Source organism: Channa argus, chromosome 7 (genome assembly GCF_033026475.1).
Source record: "Channa argus isolate prfri chromosome 7, Channa argus male v1.0, whole genome shotgun sequence".
Classification (NCBI taxonomy): domain Eukaryota; kingdom Metazoa; phylum Chordata; class Actinopteri; order Anabantiformes; family Channidae; genus Channa; species Channa argus.
Genome location: NC_090203.1, coordinates 19,126,742 through 19,152,705, shown reverse-complemented (window position 1 = coordinate 19,152,705; position 25,964 = coordinate 19,126,742). Strand labels below are relative to the sequence as shown.

Sequence of the window (25,964 nt, the reverse complement as noted above, 5' to 3'; positions counted from 1 at the left end):
CTGTTTTCCGAAGTTGGTTTTGTCCAGTGCAACATAATATCTATTCCTCCGCCGTGTTGCTGAAACTGTTCCTCTAGTGACAACATGGCGAGTGTACGCGTTGCTTCTCGTCTCCTCTCGAAGAGGATATTATATAAAACTAAAGCGGTGAGTAGTAACAAAAACTGCATTATAATATTTCCCTATCTATATTTGTTTTTTTATGTATCCTGGTTTACTGTTTACGTTGATACAATTGTACTGCCGGCGCATTTTGATTTGCGTAACGCGTCAAGGAGGGTTTCAATGTGACACCATAACAAAAGAGCTATTTTGTAACACTAATAAAATGTTAGATGTATCAACGACGCCTCCCTTTTTGCACATTGTAAATTGTATTTATGGCTCTGTAAATGGTCTACATGATGTATTCCAGCTTGTTTATAAATGCCAATTGGCTTATCTGTTAATAAGTGGATGCTAGCTAGCAAAATGTTACAGGATTACATGTAAATAATTACGTTAAGGAGAAACGATTTTATAATAAAACCATAGGCAATTATTAAATTATAATCTGTCACATTATTGAAACGTAAAAAGATGTATGTTTTCTTATTTATCATTTTTCCTGCTAGGTCCCTGCTGCTGCAGTTCAGGCTTCCAGGAATTTTCACTTCTCCATCTATGGAAAGAAGAAAAATGTGAAACTCTCTGATGATGTGAGTTACATTTTTATCTGTTTATGTAGGTCAGCATTTACCCTTTTGCAATTAGTAGTAGGGCGGTACGGTGGGGAAATGGTTAGAAGGTCTAGAAGGCAGCTAGAAGGTCTCATGTTCAAATCCACTCACCAGCTGTGGGCGGTTTGCTTGTTGTCCTCGTAACTGGGTGGGGTATCCCCCGGTTTTCTCTCACAGTCCAAAGACATGCCTGTTAGGCTAATTTGTGAGTTGAAATGGTTGTATGTCTGTGAAGACCTGTTCAGGGTGTACCCCAGATTAACATTTTCCTTTATTATTTTTAGGTATCTACTCAGTACCCAGTGGTGGATCATGAATTTGATGCTGTGGTGGTAGGAGCTGGAGGAGCAGGACTCAGAGCAGCTTTTGGCCTGTCAGAGGCTGGCTTTAACACTGCCTGTGTCACCAAGCTTTTTCCCACCAGATCTCACACTGTTGCTGCACAGGTATAACAATAAAATATGCTTGATGTGTACTGTATACAGACTAGTATTTATCAAACTTTGAACACTAATGTGTTGCGTAAATCCTAAACATCGTCAGCAGTAGTTTTGTTGCTTTACCATTGTTATTTTATAGTTGAATATCAACCTGATTCATAGGGTGGAATCAATGCAGCTCTGGGGAACATGGAGAATGATGACTGGAGGTGGCATTTCTACGACACAGTTAAGGGATCTGACTGGCTGGGAGACCAGGATGCTATACATTACATGACAGAGCAGGCTCCTGCTGCAGTAGTAGAGGCAAGTTCTCACACAGACACACAGACCTTGACTGCAAATTTTAATTTCAATAAAATAAAAAATTACTAAATTAGTGGCGATAGTACTTTTTATTAAAGCTCGATTAAAAAAAGGTATATACATGTTTTTATATATTTTTTTTAAGTAATTAAGTTTTATTTTTTAGTCACACCATTAAAATAAGCTATGCCACAAAGGATTAAGTGACAATAATAGCAGCTTAATAACTCATATTACTCTTTTTGTGTAACATTTTCCCAGCTGGAGAACTTTGGCATGCCATTCAGTCGCACTGAAGATGGGAAGATCTACCAAAGAGCCTTTGGAGGTCAGAGCCTGAAATATGGAAAAGGAGGCCAGGCCCATCGCTGCTGCTGTGTAGCAGACAGGACAGGACACTCTCTACTGCACACACTTTATGGACGGGTAAGTCCACATGCTTGTTGTAGATCTTTTTATTTGACTCAGTCCATCCATCAAGAAGATTCATATTTCATGTATCTGGTTGACTTGTTGGTCTCCTCTATAGTCGCTTCGTTATGACACCAGTTATTTTGTGGAGTACTTTGCCCTGGACCTGCTGATGGAAAATGGAGAGTGTAAAGGAGTCATTGCTCTCTGCATGGAGGATGGATCTATTCACCGTTTTAGAGCCCAGAATACTGTTGTTGCTACTGGGTACATATCACACTTATGGCTTGCAAATACATTACAAAATACATTGAAAACTTTTTCCTCACTTTTAACTCCAATTACCATAATTTAAGAGTGTATGTAAAATGCAGGGAAGAAATGTCTTCTGATGTGCAAACAAAATTTGACCTATGATAAATGACTTTTACCTCTCTTTTCAGTGGTTATGGACGAACCTTTTTCAGCTGCACATCTGCCCATACTAGTACAGGAGATGGAACTGCAATGGTGACCAGAGCTGGTCTACCCTGTCAGGACTTGGAGTTTGTACAGTTCCATCCTACTGGTGAGAAAAAGAAACTCATTAACTTAGTAAACCTTTATAATTCAGTAATTTTAGTTCTGAAGCTTTAAAGCAGCGAACATCTGTCTTAACTTGAAAGACAACTGCTTGAAACTTCCACAGCCGAAAAATTTTTACTTATAAGACATCCTTAGATTATTTATAATAAATAACTTATAATAATTCGAACTAGTAATGGTTCTGTTGAAGACAGATCAAGGTCCATTATTTTTATAGCCTAGTTGCAGTGGTGTGATAAACTCACAGTGTTTAACTCTTTGTCCTAATGTCTGATAGTAAATGCAATTCTTTGTTTCACCTTTTTTTAAATTTTACTGGACATTACTTTAGACAATGTTCTTTTGTCCTATGTACTGTACTGGACAATAACATCTGGTTTAAGTACATGTAAAGGACTTTTCATTTCAGTCAATTTGGTCTGTGTTCCAAATGTCTGTATGGGAAACAGAGATATTATTACCACCACCTGTGGGCAGAATGGTGTATTTCACATACAAATAATTGAGTCATTCTCTGTGTAAGATCGGACATATCCACAAGCTCCACAAATAGACGTCACTAATGCAAAGACATTAATATAATTTTTGTTTCTCAATATGTAAAATATTTAATATAATACATATCATATTATCAAATACAATATTGCTTAAGAACAGCAGATCTCGTACATTTAGCAAATTGAGTAGGACAGACTTTCCTCATGACATACATGTCCTTCCAGGGATCTATGGGGCCGGTTGCCTGATTACAGAGGGTTGTCGTGGTGAAGGAGGGATCCTTATTAACAGCGAGGGAGAGCGCTTCATGGAGCGCTACGCACCCAATGCCAAAGACTTGGCCTCCAGAGATGTGGTGTCTCGGTCCATGACTATAGAGATCAGAGAGGGCAGGTATGGACTAAAATATATAAATATGTGTGTCTGTGTGGGATGTAAGATTGTGCAGAAAATATTTGAGGCTTTCTGCTTTCAAAGTAAAAAGAGTGGAATAACATAGCAAACCTATCAATCTTAATTTCTTTAGGGGTGTTGGTCCAGAGAAGGACCATGTATACCTGCAGCTTCATCACCTGCCACCTCAGCAGCTGGCTGCAAGGCTGCCTGGTATCTCAGAGACGGCCATGATCTTTTCTGGAGTTGACGTCACTAAAGAGCCCATCCCCGTCCTTCCCACTGTCCATTACAATATGGGTGGAATACCCACAAACTACAAGGGACAGGTAGATAAGTTACATTCACATGCTGGCAGGAAAAACTTTGGAAACATCTACACAGTTTATCTTTTGTTGGTTTTATTCAAATAATAATTTGTTAATAGATCACAAACCACACAAAAACACGCAAACCAATTACAACAACACTCCTAAAAGGTCTGCTGTGTTCCCATCTCATCCCTCTAACTAGTTCAACACAGGATTGATGGGGTTAAGATCTGGTGATTGAACTGGCCCAGCCATCACTGAGAATATTACAACAGTTACGTTCTTCAATTTAGTTGTTTTTCATATTTTGTTTGTTTTGTGATCCGTGATTGCGATTATTGATCAAAACCAACAAAAGATGTCCAAAAATATATTGTGTGTGTGTGTGTGTGTGTGTAGGTTATAGCAAACTCTTCCTTGCCAGTGTATAGTTTACCTTTGTTCATTTCCACAACAAAGTGACACACATCCTTCAATTTCTGTCCATCAGGTCATCACTCATATCAATGGAGAAGACAAGGTGGTTCCTGGACTGTACGCTTGTGGTGAGGCTGCCTGTGCCAGTGTCCATGGTGCTAACAGGCTTGGCGCCAACTCACTGCTAGACTTGGTGGTGTTTGGCAGAGCCTGCGCCCTTAGCATCGCAGAGCTACACAAACCTGGTGAAGACCCTATGTTTTATTTTCCGTGTATGGTGAGGTTTCTAAATATTGGAACAATGATAAGTTTTTTTTGTTTGTTTGTTTGTTTTTTGATACCACAAAATTGAATTTAATATAAAAAACTCAAGATCTCAGTGAATTCAAGAATTTCAGCATTCTTTTAAGGAGTTTGTACAATAGTACAGCATTAATCATTGAGGACCTACAGCCATTTTCAAGTACACCTCCGTTTATGGTGGCTTTTAATTAATGTAACAAACGTCTGCGAGGCCTGTGCCCCCAGTACTCCATGACTAATGAAACAGATAAAAGGCCTGGAGTTGGTTCTGAGTGTTACATTTGCATTTGCTAACTGTTGACCGGAACTCACAACATAATGAAAGAGGCCATCCTTAGGTTGAACAATGAAAATAATCCCACCACAAAGGAAGCAAATACACTGAGAGTGGCCAATACAACATTATTTTAAAAAGGAAATTAACTGGCAATCTTGGCAAGAGGAAAATGCTTACAAAAACAACGGAAGACCACTAAAGTGGATGACTGCAGACTTTTGTTGATGGTGAAGAAGAAAGATTCACAAAACCAACCAAATCAAGAGCATTCTTGAGGAAGTAGTTGTTTTATAGTCAAAGTCTACACTCGAGAGATGGCTTCATGGATGTAAACAGAGGATTGACATCAAGGTGCAAATGAGAAATGCTCAGGAAAAGTAGGGCCATATTTAACCAGAAAATAACTATAAATGTCTGCCCGGTTCTACAGTACAATCATTTGGACTGATGAAACTAAAACATACAATGAAAGTACTCAGAGATCCAATATTCTTCAACAACCAAATCAGTCACATATTTTTAACCCAGTAGAGCAGCTTTTCACTTATTGAGAACATGACTGAAGGCAGAAAGACCCAGGGACAAGCAGCAGCTACAGGCAGCTGCAGTAAAGGCCCAGCAAAGCGTCTTGAGGGAAGAAAAGCAGCATTTGCTCATGTCCATAGGTTATTGACTGCAAATAATTTTCAGCCAAATATTAAAGGCATATCTTTTGTTTGTAATGTTAGTTTGTTCCATTACTTTTGAGTCACTAAAAATGGGTGTGTGTGTATGAAAATGGCTGTTATTTCCAAACGACTCGTGCCATATTATTGTCAAACTGCTTAAAATAACCCTGAAAGGCTTAAATTTGATCACATCTTCAGTGTTTCACTTTAAATTCAATATGGTGGTGTACTCAGGGCATGCGCCAAAAAACTTATCACTGTTTTAATATTTATGAACCTAACTGCATGATGCACTAAATAATATGCATAAATAAGTCTATATTGAAAATTTTCTATTTTAATGACAGAGTTAAAGTAATTTCTCATTTAAATGAAGGAAAGAAAACAGAATTCTCCTTCTTGTTTGATCTAATAGGACTAATAGTTTAAAATATTATAATGCTCTACAAAATTCCAGATTTCTGCTGACTTTGGTGTTTCAGTGGAAATTACTATTGTTGCTTCATTGCTGACATTGTTTTCTTCTCTAGGAGAGAAACTGTCCCCTCTGAAGCCCAGTGCAGGAGAGGAGTCTGTGGCCAACCTGGACAAGCTGAGGTTTGCCAATGGAAGCCTGAGAACATCTGAGATCAGGCTCAACATGCAGAAGGTACACATTTGATCAGACCAGTTTTTAAGAGCTGTCTCAGCTTTAGTAGTACCTTGTGTCTTACTGCTCTTCTTGAGTGCTATTGAAGTCTCTCACATTATAATCTAGCTTGTGTGGATCCGGTGTATAAATGACACTCCTCGTCCTACCTCTCCCTACAGACCATGCAATCCCATGCTGCAGTGTTTCGCACTGGCTCTGTCCTGAAGGAGGGATGTGACAAGATGGATGCTATTTACCAGACCTTGGATGACATTAAGACTTTTGACAGAGGTAATATACCATTTTGGGTTATTTTCTTTTGCTCCAGTGGTCTCAGCCCCTTTCTGCAAAAACATCCAGTAGATGTACTACTTAAAATATTGTGAATTATAAAATACATGTAAATGTCTTTCTCCTCTCAAGGCATTGTGTGGAACACAGACCTGGTGGAAACTCTGGAGCTGCAGAATCTGATGCTAAATGGCATTCAGACCATCCACTCAGCTGAGCAGAGAAAGGAGAGCAGGGGAGCCCACGCAAGAGAGGATTTCAAGGTCAGTTTCAATATGTTTTAGCTGTTTATATGTCACTTTATCTTACCTTGGATTTATTCCTACTCCAATTTTTCCTACTTGCTTACCTTACATCATTCTCCTACTTTTTGTTTCACTATTTTTTGATCTGTTTTGCAAATTGTTTCTTGTTGTATCTGTTGATGGTTGCATCATTAAGCAACTCTTAATTTCTCAGTCTTGATTACAGTCAGTCTCCCTTCTGGCATTGTTATTTTTTTTATATATATTCCAGGAACGTGTTGATGAGTGCGACTACTCCAAGCCTCTGCAGGGTCAGGAGAAAAAACCCTTTGATCAGCATTGGAGGAAACACACTCTGTCCTATGTGGACATTAAAACTGGCAAGGTACTCAGGATTAAGTTAGGGGTTCAGTGTTTTTTGATGCATAAAGGAGGATATTAGGATACCAGTCTCCATACTTGCTAGGTAAATGGCATATATCTAATATTTACCTTTGCTTTTGTCCAATAACAGGTGACCCTGAAGTACCGCCCTGTTATTGACAGGTCACTGGACGAACAGGATTGTGCCCACATCCCTCCTGCCATCCGCTCCTACTAAGAGCTCCTTTTTCTCACTCCTCTCTATCTCCTCTCACACCCATCTTATCCAGGCAGGGGATATTCATTTAACTACATTCTCCTTTAATCAAGATGACATTTTGAGAATAAATTTGCCTTTGGTTGCACATTTGTAATCATTTAGAATAGTTGGAGGATAATTCTGGTTTGTTTGAAGCTTTTTAAGTTTTCTCTTATATATGTGGCTCTAGGGATCACACTAAAATTGCACCCATCCCGTCCGTTGCAGAGATATTGGGTAACAATTACTAAACCGTGTATATTGAGGCCACCAGTGCAAAGCCCCCTGTAGCTTTCCAAATAATCCTGATTTTTAAAAATATATTATTTTATTTTTATACATGAATCATTTAAAAATCATCTGAGTCTGATCAGAAGCCAACACAGAAAGGACTTATAGGCATCTACACCTGGTACTGTGCATGTTAATCCATTCGTTTATATGTGTGAGGTGTTTCCACCGTCTTATACTTATACCAGTAAAAACTGAATTCAATATTGGATTATATCTTTTCACGAGGATGATTCATTTCAGATTTATATTATGTATCAGAGTCTAGAGCAAATCAAGTGCTAGAATCTCAAAGGATGGAGGCAGAGGAATGAAAACAACAGGATCATTTTTTTTTGTGGCCACAACTCTCCACATCTGACACATTGAGAAAACCGAAACGAATGTGGGAAGCAGCAAAAGGTGTATGAACATCCCATTAAGTCACAAATGTCTCACATTTATTGGAAATCTGCTGGGCTAAAATAAACCAGAATTATCTGTTCAGTGCTACCTTGTTGATTCCACCTTCCTGTTCTCCTGCGATAACAACACGGTCTGGTAACCTTTCACACTGTGAGCTGGCCGTTTTATGTCCCAAGATACTCAACGAGTGTGTAAATGAGAATATTTCCCCCTACAGCTTAAAAACAAAACAATAGTGAATAGTTGATGTGTTGCAGCACTGCAGCTCAGCTTCTTGTGAGTTCCTATTTCTTACAGTACATTAAATGCTTCTTGAATAAAAATGTCTCTGCTTTGGCTTTCTGAAGTAAAGTGATGATGATTGTCATTTTTTTTTAATGCACGTCGCCTTTAAGCCTCAGTTTTAAGTATGTAAATATTGAATAAATGTACAATAAACATGGCAAGTTAAAGTATACTTTATGAACTTGTTAGAAGGTATTTTCTTCCTTACTTTGCCCTTATGTCTTTGAAAAATATTTACTTGTGATAATTTGTATGTATTATCCAGTTAATCAGTCCTTACTATTAATGTTTAAAAAAATGAAATTTCAGCCAATTTAGTCACATGTTTGTGTCTCAGTTGTCAAGACACTAGTTTCAGTACATCTTGGGGTGGCCATTGCTTTCTCTGAAAACTAAACTCAAAGAATAGATTTTGTTAAGGGTCAGTGAAGCTCACACAGCAGTTTGAGTTTTTGGTTTAGCATTTAAAGTGAAGGATGCAGGTTTGCTACTTGAAGTATTTAACAAATTTACTCATTTTGTCCTCAATTGGGGAAAGCGTGATTTATTTCTTTTTGTCCGTTTTGAAAAACATTCTGGTTTTGTTATCCATAGAGTATTCATATGTTAAATAAAGTGTAGACAACATATGCAAACTAATTTGTCTTTATCTTGCTCCCAGGATCACAAACTTAAGACCCATAAAGTATGAAAAATTAAAATTAAAAAATAAAGAATAAGATGTGATAACTTTGTCATAGTGGAGTTCTGTGAGTGATGTCTGAGGCTGATCAGTGTTTTTAAAACCAACACGTTGGACTACAACAATGCCCTCCCTTTGATCACATTTTAAACAGGTTAATTTGCTATTGCTTTTTAATCTGTTAGATTAGTTTTATTTTAAATGATTTTGACATTGCTCTGTAATTTATCTCTTATTTAATATCTTTGATTTATTCACTAATAGTAAGTAAAGTAAATAACAGTAGAAAGTAAAAGTAAAGGTAAAACAATAGAAATAAGGACAAAAAACAGGTCTTGAGAAAATGTGTACAAACTTGAGACTGCTCATATTTACACAGAGTCTGGGGTCCTTTTTAAGTAGCAAGGATTTCTAGTTTTTATTTTGTACAGTGCCTGTTTTTTTCTGCCGCTAGGAGGCAGCAGAAGCTACTTGTCCGCCAAGAAGTTCTGAATTGTCACTGGTGAACCTCATGTCACAGCCGCAGCCTAAACATTAAACCTTATTATTCTGATAAAGGACATATTACAGCAACTGTAATAACTAACTAAATAATAATGTAAACTGAAACCATTTGACAATGTGAGGTGAGACAAATAAGGTGGAGATAAAAACAGACCAAACATTAGTAGTAGTTTAACTTTTAATAGAAGTCACCGCCATATGGCATTGAGGCTATTGACAGAAAATTTAGGGAAAGATAAAAAACACTTGTTGAATGGATGTCTGTGTCTTTAATTGGGTTAGACAGGATCAGCTGAGTGGTGGAGAAGTGTCAAATGCCTGATCATGGTTAAGATTAAATATTTGCTAAAAAAGTACACTCTTACAGAATAGGTAAATTCCGAACCTATGATTTATTCTCTAAGCCTAATGTTACTCACTGTCCATTTCAGCACTGTAGGATTTGTTTTGTACAGGCAACACGTTATTGCACCAGTAACCTCAACCACCGCAGACGAGTAGAAGTGATCACAAAGGTGCTGTGATTAACCATGAAACAGGAAATTCTGTTTTTATTGTTGTACTAACTGCTGTCAGTGAGCTATCTAGTTGTCATACTATATTCTACCTAATATGTTGTTTATTGCACTTATATTGAAGTTAGGATCAAAAAGTTAAGATCTGGCAAGAATAGATTGAGGGCTCCATGCAAATTTTCACCAGTGTTTCACATCTTCATCAGGCCTTGGCAACTGAGCACTATGAAGCAGAACAGGCTGCATGAAGACAAACACATTCATCACACAGGTAGTAGTGACCTAATGAAGAGTCAATCTAATGTCAGGTTGGGATAGTCAGAGAAGAGCTGGTTCTCCAATGTCTAAGCAGAGAGGGAGGTTGTTCTGTTTCTAATGTCTACACATAATTTTGCATTTTAGAAATCATTTGACAGGTGGCTGGGGGTTTCTGATGGTTGAGTGAGTTCACTTATTTTAGGGTTGGGTCCATGGTTAACCTACCCACAATCTAAATCCTTGATACTGGACTTTCAGTTTTACCAATAGAAAACACAGCAATCCTAAAGCACTCAATCTGTTTAAAAAGGCCACTAAATCTTCTTGTCTTTATCATAGTATTTTAATAAAACAGGAGAAGCCTATGAAAAGTCTGTATCCTCGTTTCATTTTGCTTTTTTAAAGTTCCACGAAGCAAAGGAGAGCAAAACACATCTTTCATCTATATGAGAATATTTCAGTCACAATTTTTTTAATATTTCCAAAGACACAAACGTTGTGGTACATTTCAACAGCTGTAAGTGTGTCAAATTGGTACAACCACAGCTGCTTCTTCCTCTTTGTGAATGTGTGCACATCCCAAGAGAGAGGGACTTCTGCATTTTCAGAACCTCACTAAGGTTAAACAATACATGATGAATACTTGCATTCAGAGCAGATAATAATAAAGGTCTAATTCTTTATTTAAACAAACAATAAAACAAGTAAAAAAGTGCTTTCATGAGGTTTAAAAAAAGGAGTAAAATAGCACAATGTATAAAAAGTATGACAAACTAATAGATACAGTGAGGTTAGAATGGGTTTCCTTACTTGATCTGCTTTGGCAGATGATTGCAGAATCTGGGGCCTGACTGGAACATGTTATAATACTTGTACAAGTACAAGTTAATGCAGACTTCACTTTAACTACGGCACTGAGCTGTATGTCCACAGCGGAAGACTAATGCTACATATCATGGCATTTATATTGCTATGTTTGCCCCTATATGGGCCTTGCAATAGATATACAAATGCAGTCTAAAGTTTACATACACTTAAACAGAATTATCATGGCAATATTAGGCTTTAAATTATTTGTTTACTGGCAGAATGATTGTAGTGCATCCACCTTTAAGAGAAAAAACAACGAATCTGGAGCATAAAGTTTAATTCATTGTGGTGTTTCCAAAATAAAAATATACATACACCCACTCACAATATTCTTTCAGTGGTACTAAAGGAATGTCTCATGGAATGTCTTTTAACTTGCCAAGCCCAAGGCCTCTTTACTTCCTGTTAGTGATAATGATTGACTACAGCTGGTAGCGACTCCGTGCCAACGTAAAAAGGTTTGTTTGGCAGCACTCATTTGGACTGACCAATATGCAGTTCAATGTGTTTTGGAAAGGAGCTGAGTGCAGAACTGAGAAAGCAGATGGTAGATTTACACAAGTCAGGAATGTCTGTAGGAGACATTTTTGAGCAGCTGCAGAATCCAACATCATCAGCTCAAACATTTGTGGATTCGTAAGTTAGGTTGTGAGTTTTAGTCACTTTCCCATGTCTGGAAGAAGACCCAAACTGTCCCACTCAGTTGAGAGGAAACTAGTTCGGTTGACCAGGTACAACCCAGGAACCATTGTGGCACAGGTCTGCCATGAGCTAGTTCCTGCTGGCTCACCAGCGTCAGCCGAGTGGTTTTTGCATTGCCGGAGGCAGAAATGCAAACTTCCTAAAGAGAAGCTTCTGCTCCAGAATCGATTTCTTCAAGCTGAACTAAATTACATTACTCCACCCATTGTTCCAAGAAGCGTGGGCAAATTTCCAACCCCAGTTCTGCCAGAAACTAGTTGATGACCAAGCGTCTGCAAAAGGATAAACCTGGAAAGGGACAGTTTTAACCAAAAGCCCTTTATGTGTGTGTTTTCACAAAACCCCCAAAGAATTAAAACTTTAACTTTTTATTAAAAATGCATGTTGTACAATCATTTTGCGTGAGCAAAAAAAGCCCAAATAATACATTCAATTGGATAAAAATCTAAATGAGCACTACATAACGGTGAATAAGCTGTGCCTGATCACTACCTGTTTTACATAGAATTGTCTGTTAATCTGTTCCTCAAAACTGTCATAACAGGCTGTTAATACAATTCAAATGAGAACAGAGCAGTTGCATTGCTACATTAATACATCATTCCCAAGCAAACGTAATGGAGAAAATATACGTTTGTTTGTAGTCATCTAAGCCTTATCATAGTTTGGGGGGGTGTCTTAATGAAGTTATATGTCTAAAATAATAACAATTTCATTAAAACCAATATGACAGTTAATAGAAATGCAGTGTGTTAGAGTAATAAATATGCTGTCAGTTTGAAGTTGAGAGATGTTCGAGTGACAGTGGACACCATGACGATGGTAAAGACTGTAGGGAGGAATATGTAGAGAGGAGCAAAAGGAGACACTGTATTGACTACTGACAGTGTTAGATAGAATAAAGGTAAGTAGGTCATAGTTTTGTCTCCTTGTTTCCTCCCAAATCTAGCAGGACAGGTTTGCCCACGTCGGTGATCCATTTACATGTCAGGCTTTGTGAATGTAAATGACACTATGACGAATGACACCATGATAAATGATACCTATGATATGAAAGGGCAATATGAAAAAAGAGGCAGGTTTGAAATTACAAGAAAAAAGAAAAGTATGGAATAAAAGAAGATGTGGAACAGAAAGAGAAGATTAGGAAGGCGAGTATGATGATGAAGAAGACTGAGGACACTTGGAGTCCGATTAAGAGTATTAAGTCTGGCCAGAGCTTTGAAAAAGGAAAGAAAAGGGGGCATAAAATTAGTCACAATAATAGGAAGAAGGAAGAGGGTGGAGCTGGGAAAGCCAAAATTTTGTAAGACAAACATTTAAACATTTACCGTAAAGGCCTTAGAAGGGTTATATTTCATGGGGACTCGCGAGTTATTATCTTATAAAAAAATCTGTACTGACACTTTAATTACTGAAACAGCTTCTACGTCTGAACTTCAAACATACTGTATATTACTTGAGACACAGGGTGCTTGCAGAATGTCATGACAAAGTAAAAATCTCCATCAAATAGAAACATTTTTGCCAAGACAATTTACAAATGGACACGTTAATGAAATAACTAGAAATACTACTTGGAAACTTGACAGTAAAGTGGAAAGTGACCTAACAGACATGGAGATCATGTGGTGTTCGTCCGAATCAGAGATCGTCAGTTTTCTGTGTCATCTTTGACTATTTTTTTCCCATTTCCTCTCTAAGGATTAAAATGTCTTTTGTGAATCCATTTCTGGGTAAAAAAAAAAAAAACACTGGCTCTCCCACACATACCTTAGGGAGAGTTTGATTTTGTATACAAAGTCTCTCTATGCAGGAAAGATATGCCTTTTGACTCTCATCTCTATCAACAAGAAACATATTCCTCAACTAGACGCTGAATACTGAAACAAATGACGCTCTGGCAGTGATTTGAAAAGGTTATCAAAATGGATAACACAGCACAGCATTTTATTCTCTCATTATACTTAAAATTTATTTAAAAAGACATTTGGTATACTGCAAAATCTTGCATTTTCAACTTTGGCTTGAAAAGAGTATACAGACATTTAATGATAAAGAACATCCACACCATGATACATAACACACAACAGCTTTCAGAATAAGTGAACTAGAGCAAACAATTAAGCCACTGCCCATGTCAGCCATCCTGGCTCCACTGGTAAACTGATAAATTCCTGGTGATTATGTAACTGTGAATGTCTCGCTAGAATAAAAATGAGGAAAATAGACTGGAAAAAGAGGAGATGAGTGTTCTGTAGTGTGGACTCTTACTTTGTAGGTCAGATACCCTTATGTGACAAACAGGCTAAATGTTTGTATTTTTATGTGTAGGATTATAATTTGTGAATATATACTCAACAATTCTTAACAAACAGAACACTGAATAGGTCTAGTTTCTTTAAATTGGAGAAATGAATCGACACTCCGATCTGACATACAGTATCACATACTGCATGGTGCGGCTACACTCAAAAAGCTCCTAAAGCATCAAAATGTTTTACATATCAAAACTATATGGATTTTGCACACAGGATAACATACAAAGCAAATTACAAACACAAATAAAATTTATGTTTCTTTAGAAAGTGGTGGTGGTTACTCTACACTTTGATGGAGATTCCTTTACCTTTATATTGTTACTAATTGTAGCTTTAACATTTTTTTCAAATGCCTAGTAATGTTTCCCATTTCTGGATGTCTCATGCAAAAAGACTGTGGGGACTCGAAAGATATTTAACGAGAAGCAAGTACCACAGCGTAGACAATGTAGAGGATGATGAAGCCAATACCGATTCCTAGGGCCACGTGGTTCAGTGTCCTGGCCATCCTGCTGCTCCGCTCTGCCTCTAATTGGTCCCCAGAACGATTAGCCTCACGGGTCTGAAGATGAGAAAAGATTACATTTTATATCATGAGATTATCCGGATCTTACTAAATAACATTTACTGTATCATTGAAACCTTTCTACTAATATAAAAGTGAGATTCATTTTCTTTTCAGCTTTGTTTTTGGTCTCTACCCACTGGGGGATCAGACCCACTATCTGGGTCTGTAGGGGCTGAATGATGAATGTGAAGAATGAAAGTCCTGTAAAAACAACAGTTACAACTGCTTAAAGGTAGAAAATTAGAATTGTTCTCAACTATGCAACATCGGCAGGTTACTTTACACAATCATGTGTTAGCAAGAATTTAATATCTTTAATATCACAACAGAAAAAAAAGAAGCCGTAAATTGGCATAGACAACACTATTGCCTCTGCTGATGCATGTGCAGCAACAGAGGTGAACCTGTTGAAACCAACAGACTACACAACCTTGACCTATAAAAACAGTCTCTTATTTCCACTTCCTGTTACACACCCTTCAACTCCATCCATGAGGAACTGTTTTTTTTACAAAAATGTAAATGACAAAGCAGGTTTAATTAGGACTTAAGATACATTATATGTGAACTCTTACTGTAGCACTTTCACAGGGCAGGGATAACTAAATATTTGTTCTGCTTTTAAAACAAGGACTGCCATTGCTACGAAGGTTTGTTGTATATTATAAAAAACAGTAACGGTATTACACTTGACATTAATGTTGTTAAAATTTAAAACTGAAAATTAGAACATGTGTTTGACTGAATTCTAAGGCGAATCATTCACAAGATCTTAAAATCTGTTTGAATTTACAGAGAAAAACATGTCAATATTTCTGCAGAAAAAAGAATACTTCTCAGCTCAGCTGCGAGTGGCAACCACAGCTGGTATTCACCATTCATTTTAGGGTCCTAATGGGGTAGAGCAGACACATGGCACCAATGTTGGTTGTCTGTTTGTGAAGCTGCACTCTGTGCCCACAAACTGAATCAGAACATCCACTGCAAACCTACAGTATTTTCTGTATGACAGTACAACTGAAAGTGTACCGTAAGTGAAATCAAAGTCACAAAACCACTAGAAACAAGTTGACCTCACTTTGCATGCATACAGTACAACTTCCCCTTAGTTAAATGCCAGGTGCAGGAAGTGAAAGTCAATTTCCAGCAGCTTCACAGTACAATTTCTCATGGGAGCCATTATAACTTTGGCAATGCTTAAAATATGCTTAATGTGTGGGGTCTTTGGTTTCTCCTTTACACCAAGGTAGCTGTTATTTGACACCAGTCACAATCGCTCCATGCCAAAGTTAAAGTCTATGCTGGGGGGGGGTTGACTGATATGAACGATAACACAAGTTAACATAGCATATTTTTTGTGGTATGAAATGAGATTTGATTCTATTCTAACTATTAGTCTATCTATTGTGCCTTGTTTATTTCAAGTAATCTTCATTTATTTAAGAGAAAACCTGAAACACCTTCTAAGATAAAAACTTCAGATAAAAATAGAATTATATAGATAAAACCACAAAAATGGGAATACAAATCATGCTTCCATAATTGCATAATAACCTTATTAATTAGATTTAACTTTTCAGGTTTCCTAAAACTGCATATGTAATTGCCCTGTTCGGCCCACCCCCCACTCTCCCTGCTCTAACTGCCCAGATATACTTGCTGTTAATGACGCATAGGCCAATGCAAATTTGCGCCCTTGTGTAGCCGTGGATTGCTGGTTATGCATGTCCTCAGAAATTACAGATATGTGTACTCAAGATGCAATCCCACGTACTGCTGGTGGGACAGTATCAAATGATCTTAGCAGCTTCAGTAATGTAATAATAATGTAATGTAAATTCAGGTCCATTCAAGTGAATATAAATAATCTTTAAGTGTTCCTGCAGTGCTGCTGCTAGAGTGCATCTTCATATCCTGCTTGGCCACTTTGTCGGCCACACACTCTGCACTTAGCACACACATTTTTGTAGGCTTACAATGACAAAAGAAATTTGTTAAAACACAAATGTAACTCAAGCCTTGAGGCTGCAGCTGGTTTCAGGGAGTTCAGCTTTTTTAACCTGAGTTGAGTCATGGAAACTTTTCTTGTTATATAGAAATCTAAGTAGGTTCTTCAGTCTTAGGGAGACCCTGATGGTGTTAAAAGTGACAGTGAAGAAAAACATGACTTAACTAGTACACAATCTTTACCGACATATAACGTTCTTCAAATGAGCTTCCAAGGTCCTAAGTAGGGCTCAAGAATCACCACTGACTTATTTAAGCCTTGCCTTCAGTGGTGGTCCCTCCCCCAGAATAAACGCTGCATGTTGTTATTAGCACTGAGGGACACTGGATAGTGTTTACTGACAATGACAGGCCAGGCGTGAAAGTGTTTAAAGGGAGGATAAGGGGAATTGTATGGCAATCAATTAATCTAGTTACTATATGTAATGTAAAAGGTTTGTTTACATGAATGACCCCATGGAAAATATTTTTTTGTTCGTTCCACTCAACTCTATTGACCTTTTTAGCATCTTTGCTCTCTTTATTTTAACCTCCTGGCCCACAGCTATGCTCTTTTTAATCTTGTTTTTAGCCACTGCAGGAAACTGTTTTCAATAAACAAAAGGGTCAGCTAATGACGCACACTGAAAATTAGGCACCACCTAGTAGACATAATAGAACTTTTAGCATCTAAAAAAAAAACATTTTTTAATAATAATGAAATTCAGGACAAAAACGTAACTCAAATATTAAAACAACATTTATGTCCCCACATAAATTGCAGTGTAAATCCATAACTGCTAGCATAAAACATTTCTAGGTGTATATAATAAGTACACAGCAGAGATGCAGTAAAATATAAGTCAAACTATTCTACCTCTAAGAAGTGAGATCCTGATTTGGTAGAGAGGGAGGAGACGGGAATAACAGTGCACATTTTCAGATTAACTCTCCAGGCACAGCTGTTTACTTTACAAAGGTTTGACATGCGTCTTATGCGAGTCCTATCCTTCATCTCTTTTTAATTTGGGGTGGAGAATTGTTTTCACATCTGTCCCTCTTCGTTTGTACAGATTGTCACGTGGTGTACTTTGTTTGAAAAGGTACTAGGGTGGTTGCTGTCATTAATGTTAACATGTAAAGCAACAGTAAACAATAGCTTTGGAATGATACTTGCCCTTAGCTGTGTTGTTCTAAATGAAAGCGATGTTTTTGGAGGAAAAACGTTTTTGCAAAGCAGGAGTTTCTGGCACAACTTCACCTATTGTGAAGGAAAATGTTTTTTATACTTCCCCTTTAGGGGATTTTAACTTATAATGATTTGCTACTCGTAGCATTACAAAGTTACTATCTGGATGCTCATCTACTGTCAGTAAGAACTAAACTGTAGAGAAAGGCGGATGTTTTGGGAAAACAAAGGACCACTTGTTATCAGAAAAATAAGGAGGGGCCTGGTGCTAGAGACACAGGGTGCTTATGTCTTATCCTGACAAAAGACTATGAGACAGAACATTTGTCTCATTTTCTGGAGATTTAAAAGTAATGCATTGTAAATTTAAACTTAATAGCAACATTAAGTCAATTTGTCTTTTCAACAACTCAGAGCAACAAAAGCTAAGAACTTTTTCTTTGGCTCTTTTCTCCATAGTGGCCAAAATGCTATTGAGAGAATGTTAGGTAAGATAGAGTCCAGACAGATCCAGATTTCCCCACCCATCCCTATCTTCATGTCTGTTATTTCCACTCTCTTGTTTCCATTACTATTCAGGCTTCCAGCTATAAAATCCCACAGTGACACAATCCCACAGTTTGACACAAACCCAAACCAAAAATGGGGACAGCTTGAACTTTCTCCCAAACAATGTTCACTTTTTAAATCTCTCTCTATTCGTCACTTCCTTCCACACCCTAGCCTATTTATCACTTTCATTCCAGCAATTCTTCCTCTTTCCACTCTTTATCTTTTTCTGCATCTCTCTATACTTCATCTCATGTCTAGTGCCTCCATTTCGCTTTAGTAGTTTGCGATACTGCAACAAGAGACAGTTTTGTCTGAGAGTGAAGTCATTATTGTGCATTATTCACTGAATGGAACTACTACTACTACTGTTACTACTAGACTACTAAAATATGATACTGCTTGTGTCTTGTGTCTGGTGTTTAGGATGTGGATTTGATGAAAGTCCAAAATACTTTGACTATTAACTCTCTTTTTTTTTTTATTTGCAAAAGGCCAAAAGGCACTAGCGGCTAACAGAACTATGTTCTGTGCAGTTTTAATTGCACCCTGGAATGTCTTTCTGTCCTGTGCAGAGCTGGTCCCATACCAGAATATGATGGAGCTGGTGAGCACACTCTCCACCACACTCCTATAGAAATTGCTGTTTTCTACCTGTTAGCACTCAAAGCGCTTTACACTGCTTCTCATTCACCCATTGGCCCTCAAAGTCACACACATACTCACACACCGATGGGGGAGCTGCTATGCTTTTAGACAAAAACTCACCGGGAACAACTAAGTTGGGGCTCAGATATGTGACCGGAAAGGCCGGGGCTCGAACCAATACCTGCGGGTTTGGTGGATGACCGCTCTACCTTACAGCCCCACAATCACAATCACAATCCTGCACGGCATCCCAAATTTTCTCAGTCTTCTTAGGAAGTGTAGCTGCAGTTGTGACTTTAGTTACAGCACTGGGTCACACAGGGTTTGTGTCAGTCCAAGTGGGAGGAGCTTCTCTGTTCATTTGTAGGGGATGATTAGACCGTATTAAACAGGATTCTGTTGATGTCTTTGCCCTCTAGATGTGTGAATGGCGGTGTTCATAGCATCATCAGTGGAGCGGTTCTGATAGTATGGAAACTGTAATGGGTCAACGGTCTCTGGAATGGATTTTTTTGATCATTTCTATCACAATCCTTTCAAAGCTGTTCATCACAGTTTGGTAGTCATTGAGACAGGTCACACTGTTTTCTTACCAATAGGTATGATGGTGGGGGATTTAAAGCAGGTTGGCACAATAACCTGTGCTAGAGACAGGTTGTAGATGTCTGCAAGCACATTCACCAGCTGTGATGAACAGAGACAGGAATGGTATCTGGACCAGGTGCTTGATTGGGTTTATTTTCTTTAGGGCCTTACACACCTCTGCTGATGAATCAGTGAGAGATGTGTTCTGCGTACTCTCCTAGGTCACCGGTCCCCTCTGGTGGTCTTCACTTGGGACCTCAAAGCGAGCATAAAACACATTCCGTTCATCTGGCAGTGTGGCTTGTTTGGTGATGGTTCCCTTGCTCCTGTGATGGCAGTCCGTGATGTGTTGTAGACCTTGGCACGTGTGCCTGGGATCTGAGCTGTCATAAAATCCCTCCAGCTTCTGCCTGTACTGTCTCTTGTCATCCCTAATAGATCTACGCAGGTCATATTTGGCCCTTTTGTAGTCCTCAGCATTGCTATTCTTCAGTGTAGTACAGATTGCAAACTACTTTAAAAGGAATAGGTTTATTGACACTGGGTCCTTATTGCTGACACAGATCTCATTTCAAAGTGTTAGTACTGATAGTTGGTCAAAAGTGTGTAAATCCAAGCCGGAAACTACAGACGGTTACAGCTGTGTACACAACAGCCAAGTTATACAAAATGTACACAGCTTTATACCCTTTATGCCTCATTGTTTGTTCTCGTCCCAGACTGCCAACTGTAAATTTAATGTATTATCTTCTCCACATTTATGCTGTGCACTGAATGAGTGATGCCATGATTTGGTGTATCGGTCAGAGAGCAGTAAACTTTTGTTTAACAGTGGTTAACAAAATACATCATCGACTGTTCAGCACATAACTCAGGCAACGTGACTCTGAAACACTCACTCGTGTTTTTTTTAACACTGCTCTGCTTCTCAATTATGCAGCTAGGATCCTCCAAATCTGATGGCCTAAACTGTTTTCTTAAGAAATCATCTTAACTTATAACTCATATTAACTTATTATGAGGAAGTGATATATTCACACATAAAGGATAAGGATGTGAGACAGATGTTAAAAGCAACAGAGGAGGAACAGAGTCTGAATGGGTTACACTATTGCGAAATATGTTGGAATCATTGCAAAACCTAAACGTATGCGAAACAGGTTTATAGTAAGTACAGGTTGAGTAACTGACTGTTTAGAAAGAAATGAAAAGTTTGGGAAGGATGAAACCTATCACATGAAACCTAGGGTTTTCCTTGAGCCTGAACAGTAAAGTTGTGCTTTGAACTCATTATTCTTCTTGACAGGCCTGTTCACCAGCCTTTACTCATTAATGATTTAAGATGTGGTCTAAGCTGTAAAGGGAGAAATTCTTTAGTAAAAATCCCTGTACTCAAATACTGGGGGTGTCAACACAAAAATTTGCCACGGTGAAGTCTGGTATGCAACAGTAGGCGTAGTAACGTGTGGGATCTTTCCTGTAACTGCAGCTCAAAGGGTTGTGATGTTAGTGATCAGTGATTCCTCAGATGGACTGAGAATGTGTGTTAGTCAGCTGAAGGCCTCAGCAAAGTGAACAGCAGAACGCAAAGCAGAAATAGCAATAGCGCTGCATGTTAAAGGTGACAGATTCAATTTGTTTTTAAATATGAACTACAAAACAACATTAAAGTTTCAGTTCAGATTACAAAACGTACAAATACTATAGTGAGTTTAATACAACATACATTTTTGAATATAAGCACTGTCAACAGAAGCAGTTGACTGTATCTGAGAAAATTATGTAAAACTGGCTAAAGATAAAAACAGAAATCTACGGTTAGTCCTAATCTATACAATCTGACATCAAGAATTTACTGATTCCTGTCTAAGTAAATACTACAAATCTGACTAGCCACTTGATGTCCACTTTTACGATTTGACAGTTTATTATATGGGGTGTTCAAGTTCCTTTCATCAAGGGAGGTAGTTCCATTAGAAACTACCGACCGTTAAGGCCTACATTTTTGTGTACTTTTGTTGAACCATTCTTTCGATCAACCCAGAATAATAAGTAATTTGTTTTAAGCCATTAACGTAAATCCTACAAGGGTCTAAAACAATCACATTTAAATAGTTAATTTTATGCTAATATAAAATTCACAACATAATAAAAGCATTCATTTAAAGCATTTCACTAAATAATGTAAACTGATATATCTATCTAGCTCCAGATAAGGCCTGTCAACTACAGCATTTACAGTGGAGAAGAGAGATAGGCTGATCACAGTGTCACATAGAGATAAGGGGACTTTGAGGCAATATCCTTCATTCTAACAGACATCGTCTGGCAATGTATTTGAACCCTTTCAGCCATGCAGCAATATATTTCTGCCTCTCCAATCAGAATGCCCAGACCTCATACACACACTGCTGAAATCACCTATTCCCACTGAAAGTGGTATCCTCACTGTGCAACTATCCATACCACTGTTGAACCATTGCATAAATAAAGCTCTCCTTTAACTTCAGAGCGTAACCCATAATTACCAAATTTAAGCAAAATGTCTACAGTACGTATAAGCAGTCAGTAGTTGTTGTCCAGTAGTTGTTGAATGTACACCCATGGTAACAAAGCAAGCAGGAACTGCTAACAGCTAACACATTCTCTAAAATGTCAAACAAGGTTTGACCTTGACTCAGGTTAATTTTTGCTAATCACATTTTTAACACTCTTTGTTTATGTTGGCTAAAATATATAGCAAAAGTGTGCAGAACAGGAATGTTCAACATCCTCCCTTATAATGAGCTAGGACTGGTCAAGATGACTTGTTCTGCTTTTATGACTGCAAGACTGGACCAGATGGTCTATATAAACACACTGAGTGAAGTTTGTTGACATCATTTTACACAGCTTTCTATGCGTGGAAGTACATGTTGTCTAAACACTTAGTAATTTCTGCCTTTTTGACCTGCATTTGGATCACTTCAAGCAGTTTCATATTTAACTTCTATCAGCTCATTTTACTTTTACAGTAAGAATGCAATTGTATTTTAAATAACTTTTGTTGGTAACTGGTTTTTAAAAGTCAAGGTAATTTAAAAATGTCTTTATCTAGATTTATTTTCAAACAATGACCTGATAATCATGTGTCAATTGATACTCAACCAAACTGTTATTCATGTGAATGCGTGTGAAAGATGTATCTAGTACCCCACAGGTAGGCACATACAAATAAAGCAGGGCTTAAAATAGTTTGCTCTAGCAATCCCTGTTTCAGGGCGTAGTTCGCTCAGTCCTGCGCCTGTATCTGTGGGCCTCAAACAGCATCTGTTCATTACTATAATAGAATTAGGACCAGAGGCCAATATACAGTTGCTGACTGAGACTCAGCTATAGAGACAGAGTATCTGGTCTCGTTAGAGACAGAAAACAACCACAAATGAGTAACAGATGGCTTCTTTGATGGATTTTACCCTTTATACTTCAACTAGGTTCCAATCAATAAAAAGAGTATCCTGTGCTCCAATGGTAAATACCGGTGTGGTAAAAGGCAGGTATGATATGTACAGTGTGGTACAGACAGCGTGGTTGTATGTTACAATGTGTAAAATGTGTGGTTTCAAACATAAAGGTAATTACCGGAAGCTAAATGAAGTAAGCCTAAAAATAGAGTTAAGCATTTGCTGCTACAGAAGGTATGCCACAGTGAGCAGTCCCTTACCACTGCAACAAGCTGAGATCAATTCAATTCGACTTTTTTGATGAAAATGTAAGTATAAATGTCCTTAAAGTCAAACTGAAAACAGCTCTTTACAAAGTATGAATGAATTACAAATATATAACTGTAAATACATATATACTACAAATACAAAAACTGCAAATATTCAACTGTGAATAAGTAATTGCAAAGGTATTTGGCCTTTTTAAAAGTAATTCACCTAAATCAATCTAAATAGTGCAGCCAGGTTGCACCTTCAAAAGATTCTTGTATAAACACACGTTTCAAGCTACAGTCAAATTACAGGTAAATTATAATTCTGGTCAAAAGCAATGAAAAAAACATGTAGTATTCAGGCCAGGGTTCTTCTGATCTAACACAATATCCGGCACTATAAAAAATAACTGTCAATTCTTTTCCACCCTACCCATTTTCACTCCTCCCACATCCAGGATTCTCTCTATATCCTCCGCCCCTTCCAGTAACAGTCATTCACTACAAACTTGGCTCTGCCTTAAACACACACAAACAGATTATACTGTGGACTAAATTAATTATTTACAAGCACTGTAAACTGAACCCTGCAAACACCAATTTCATCATGTTGCAGCTCGTTTCACATGCCAAAACGTACATTTACCAATGAGAAGACCCTAGTGGGAGAAGTTTATATTTTCCTACTGCACTGTGATTTGTGCACTGAACTGTAGGATTGAATGTACAATCTACTAACAGAACATTCATGTAATGACTGGAATCATGTTTGGGGAAAATGTACTCAGGGATTCCACATGTATGAAATAGATTATGAGGAAACTGACTGTGAGTTAATTAAACTTACAAAGATGGAATAGACGAGGGCAGCGATTCCGAGAGGCAGACAGCAGCACAGCATCGTGAAGATGGAGTAGCCCAAGTAGTCATTGAGAGGCTGAGCCAGTGGGGCTCGAGTCATGAGAACTGCGGGCTGGACAGTAATGGCGCCTGGCTGTGCTGGGTACGGCTGACCCATGGGGTATGGTTGTTGTCCATACCCAACACCCCCAAACTGTGATGGAGGTGGATAGCCCTGCAGGTCACAGACATGAAATACAATTCAAATTCATTTCCAGGCAAACACGTCACATGCTACTGTGTGCAGTGAGATAAAATTGGAGTGGATGCCAAAAGTACGGGTGGAGAATGGAATCCAGTAAACTGATGACAAATGAAACAACAACAATTTGGCCACAGACCAAATGAACAAACTGTGTATTCGATTGTGCAAAAACAAGTCTTGCTGGCTTGCAATTAATAAACATTTAAAGGAAAGGCAAAACTATCTTAAAACTGTAATTCTGGCAGGTTTTAACTCTATCAAGAAAACTGATGGCTCTATTTTGTTAAGGTACAGAGTTTTTTGAATAGTTTTTTGCAACACAGGACTTACTGGGTTTATCATCCTCATTATAACCTTTCCAATTCAAACTAATTTTATTTAAATCTATCTCAGCAAGTTCAATTAGGCTATTGACAAGTGCATTATAAAAAGTGAAAAACTTAAATATCATGTTTATTTACGATAAATATTTAGTTTTCACAGCCTAATAGGCTATAAAAGCACAATCTGCAGTAACAATTTATTTTATTTAAAATTGGGTCTTGAAATGATCGAAGTAAAATAAACACAAAAGAAACCTTATCTATTTATTAAAATAAATTGAGAAAACGCTGTAAATGTTTGCATTTAAAAGGAAAAAAATCTTCGAATATTTCGGCAAATATAAAATATTTCTTTTTAAGAATGTTTAATGGAAGAAAAACAACAAAAAAGACAAAATTTATTTAGAGGCCCGGGCTCCTTACCTGGGCCTGTGGTGGGTATCCCAGTCCGGCCTGAGGGTACCCCAGGTTGGGGTTGTCTTGGTAGGGCGGAGGGGGCGCCTGTCCCATGGAGGACTTCTCACCACCCCATTCGGGAGAGCTCGCAGACTTGCTGGGGTCCATAATGCAACAATTTGCTTGATTTTATTTGTAGCAATTAAACGAAAAAACTAAACAAAAGAAAAAACCTCCCTTTTCACCGGTCAAGCGTTTGAAGGTAAATGCCTCCTGAAGACCTCACAGTGTCTAAGTCCAAAGTACGGGCTTTGCTGATTTTATCATTAGTGTCAAGTCAAACCGAATAAAGAGGAACCTTGAAGTCACTATTTTCAAATTTAAAGCACCGCAGATATCGCTCGTGCACAATGCCTCGAAAACTACAGTATATCATAAATTACATTGAGATTATCTTTCCATGAAAACTGGCGATGACGCCAAGAAATATAAACAGCCTAGGTCTTGGGAAAATATTAGAGAAAATAACAGAGCGGGGCTTTTAACCTTAGGGGCAAAAAGTGCGGTGTCTGGGCAACAGGAGAATTTGTGAGTTTTTCCAACAATGAAAAGCTTGAGGTGAACAACTGTCTGAGTTACAGGCTGTTCTCTGAATGCAAGACACCGAAGGACATGCAAGTAGAATAATCATAATCAACGTTTTACCAAAAAAAAAGCTGAAAATAGCTACAGCACTGTGGAAAAGTCTTAGACCACCATTGGATTTGCTGTTTTATCAATGCTACGATGACCAAAAATAGTGAGACCCGAACAAATCCAACAAGAAACAGTGTCTCACCAGTGGCGGCCAATAGTTTAGACTTTTATTTTTACCCGTGATTTCCGGTCCCACTCTGGCTACTAATAGTCGACTTGATGCTGCTGTCTCTCACCACACTGATTCAACACATTCTGAGGGAGGGTCCAGCCCA

General features: G+C 38.0%; 2 protein-coding genes across 2 annotated transcripts; one reads left to right on the top strand and one right to left on the bottom strand.

Moving 5' to 3' along the window:
* The first annotated feature begins 6 nt into the window (after positions 1-6).
* Positions 7-8,275, top strand: sdha (succinate dehydrogenase complex, subunit A, flavoprotein (Fp)). Its single transcript, XM_067510592.1, has 15 exons — positions 7-147; positions 615-698; positions 1,004-1,165; positions 1,322-1,465; positions 1,727-1,891; positions 1,995-2,143; positions 2,320-2,444; positions 3,184-3,352; positions 3,486-3,681; positions 4,154-4,325; positions 5,859-5,977; positions 6,139-6,250; positions 6,383-6,513; positions 6,767-6,880; positions 7,010-8,275. The coding sequence occupies exons 1-15, from the start codon at positions 85-87 to the stop codon at positions 7,094-7,096; spliced, it is 1,992 nt and encodes a 663-aa protein (XP_067366693.1). The 5' UTR covers positions 7-84; the 3' UTR covers positions 7,097-8,275.
* Positions 8,276-11,981: 3,706 nt separating this feature from the next.
* Positions 11,982-25,307, bottom strand: LOC137129919 (proline rich transmembrane protein 1B-like). Its single transcript, XM_067509369.1, has 3 exons — positions 25,021-25,307; positions 24,017-24,244; positions 11,982-14,512 (listed from the first exon to the last, which is right to left on the bottom strand). The coding sequence occupies exons 1-3, from the start codon at positions 25,159-25,161 to the stop codon at positions 14,366-14,368; spliced, it is 516 nt and encodes a 171-aa protein (XP_067365470.1). The 5' UTR covers positions 25,162-25,307; the 3' UTR covers positions 11,982-14,365.
* Between the last annotated feature and the right edge of the window lie 657 nt (positions 25,308-25,964).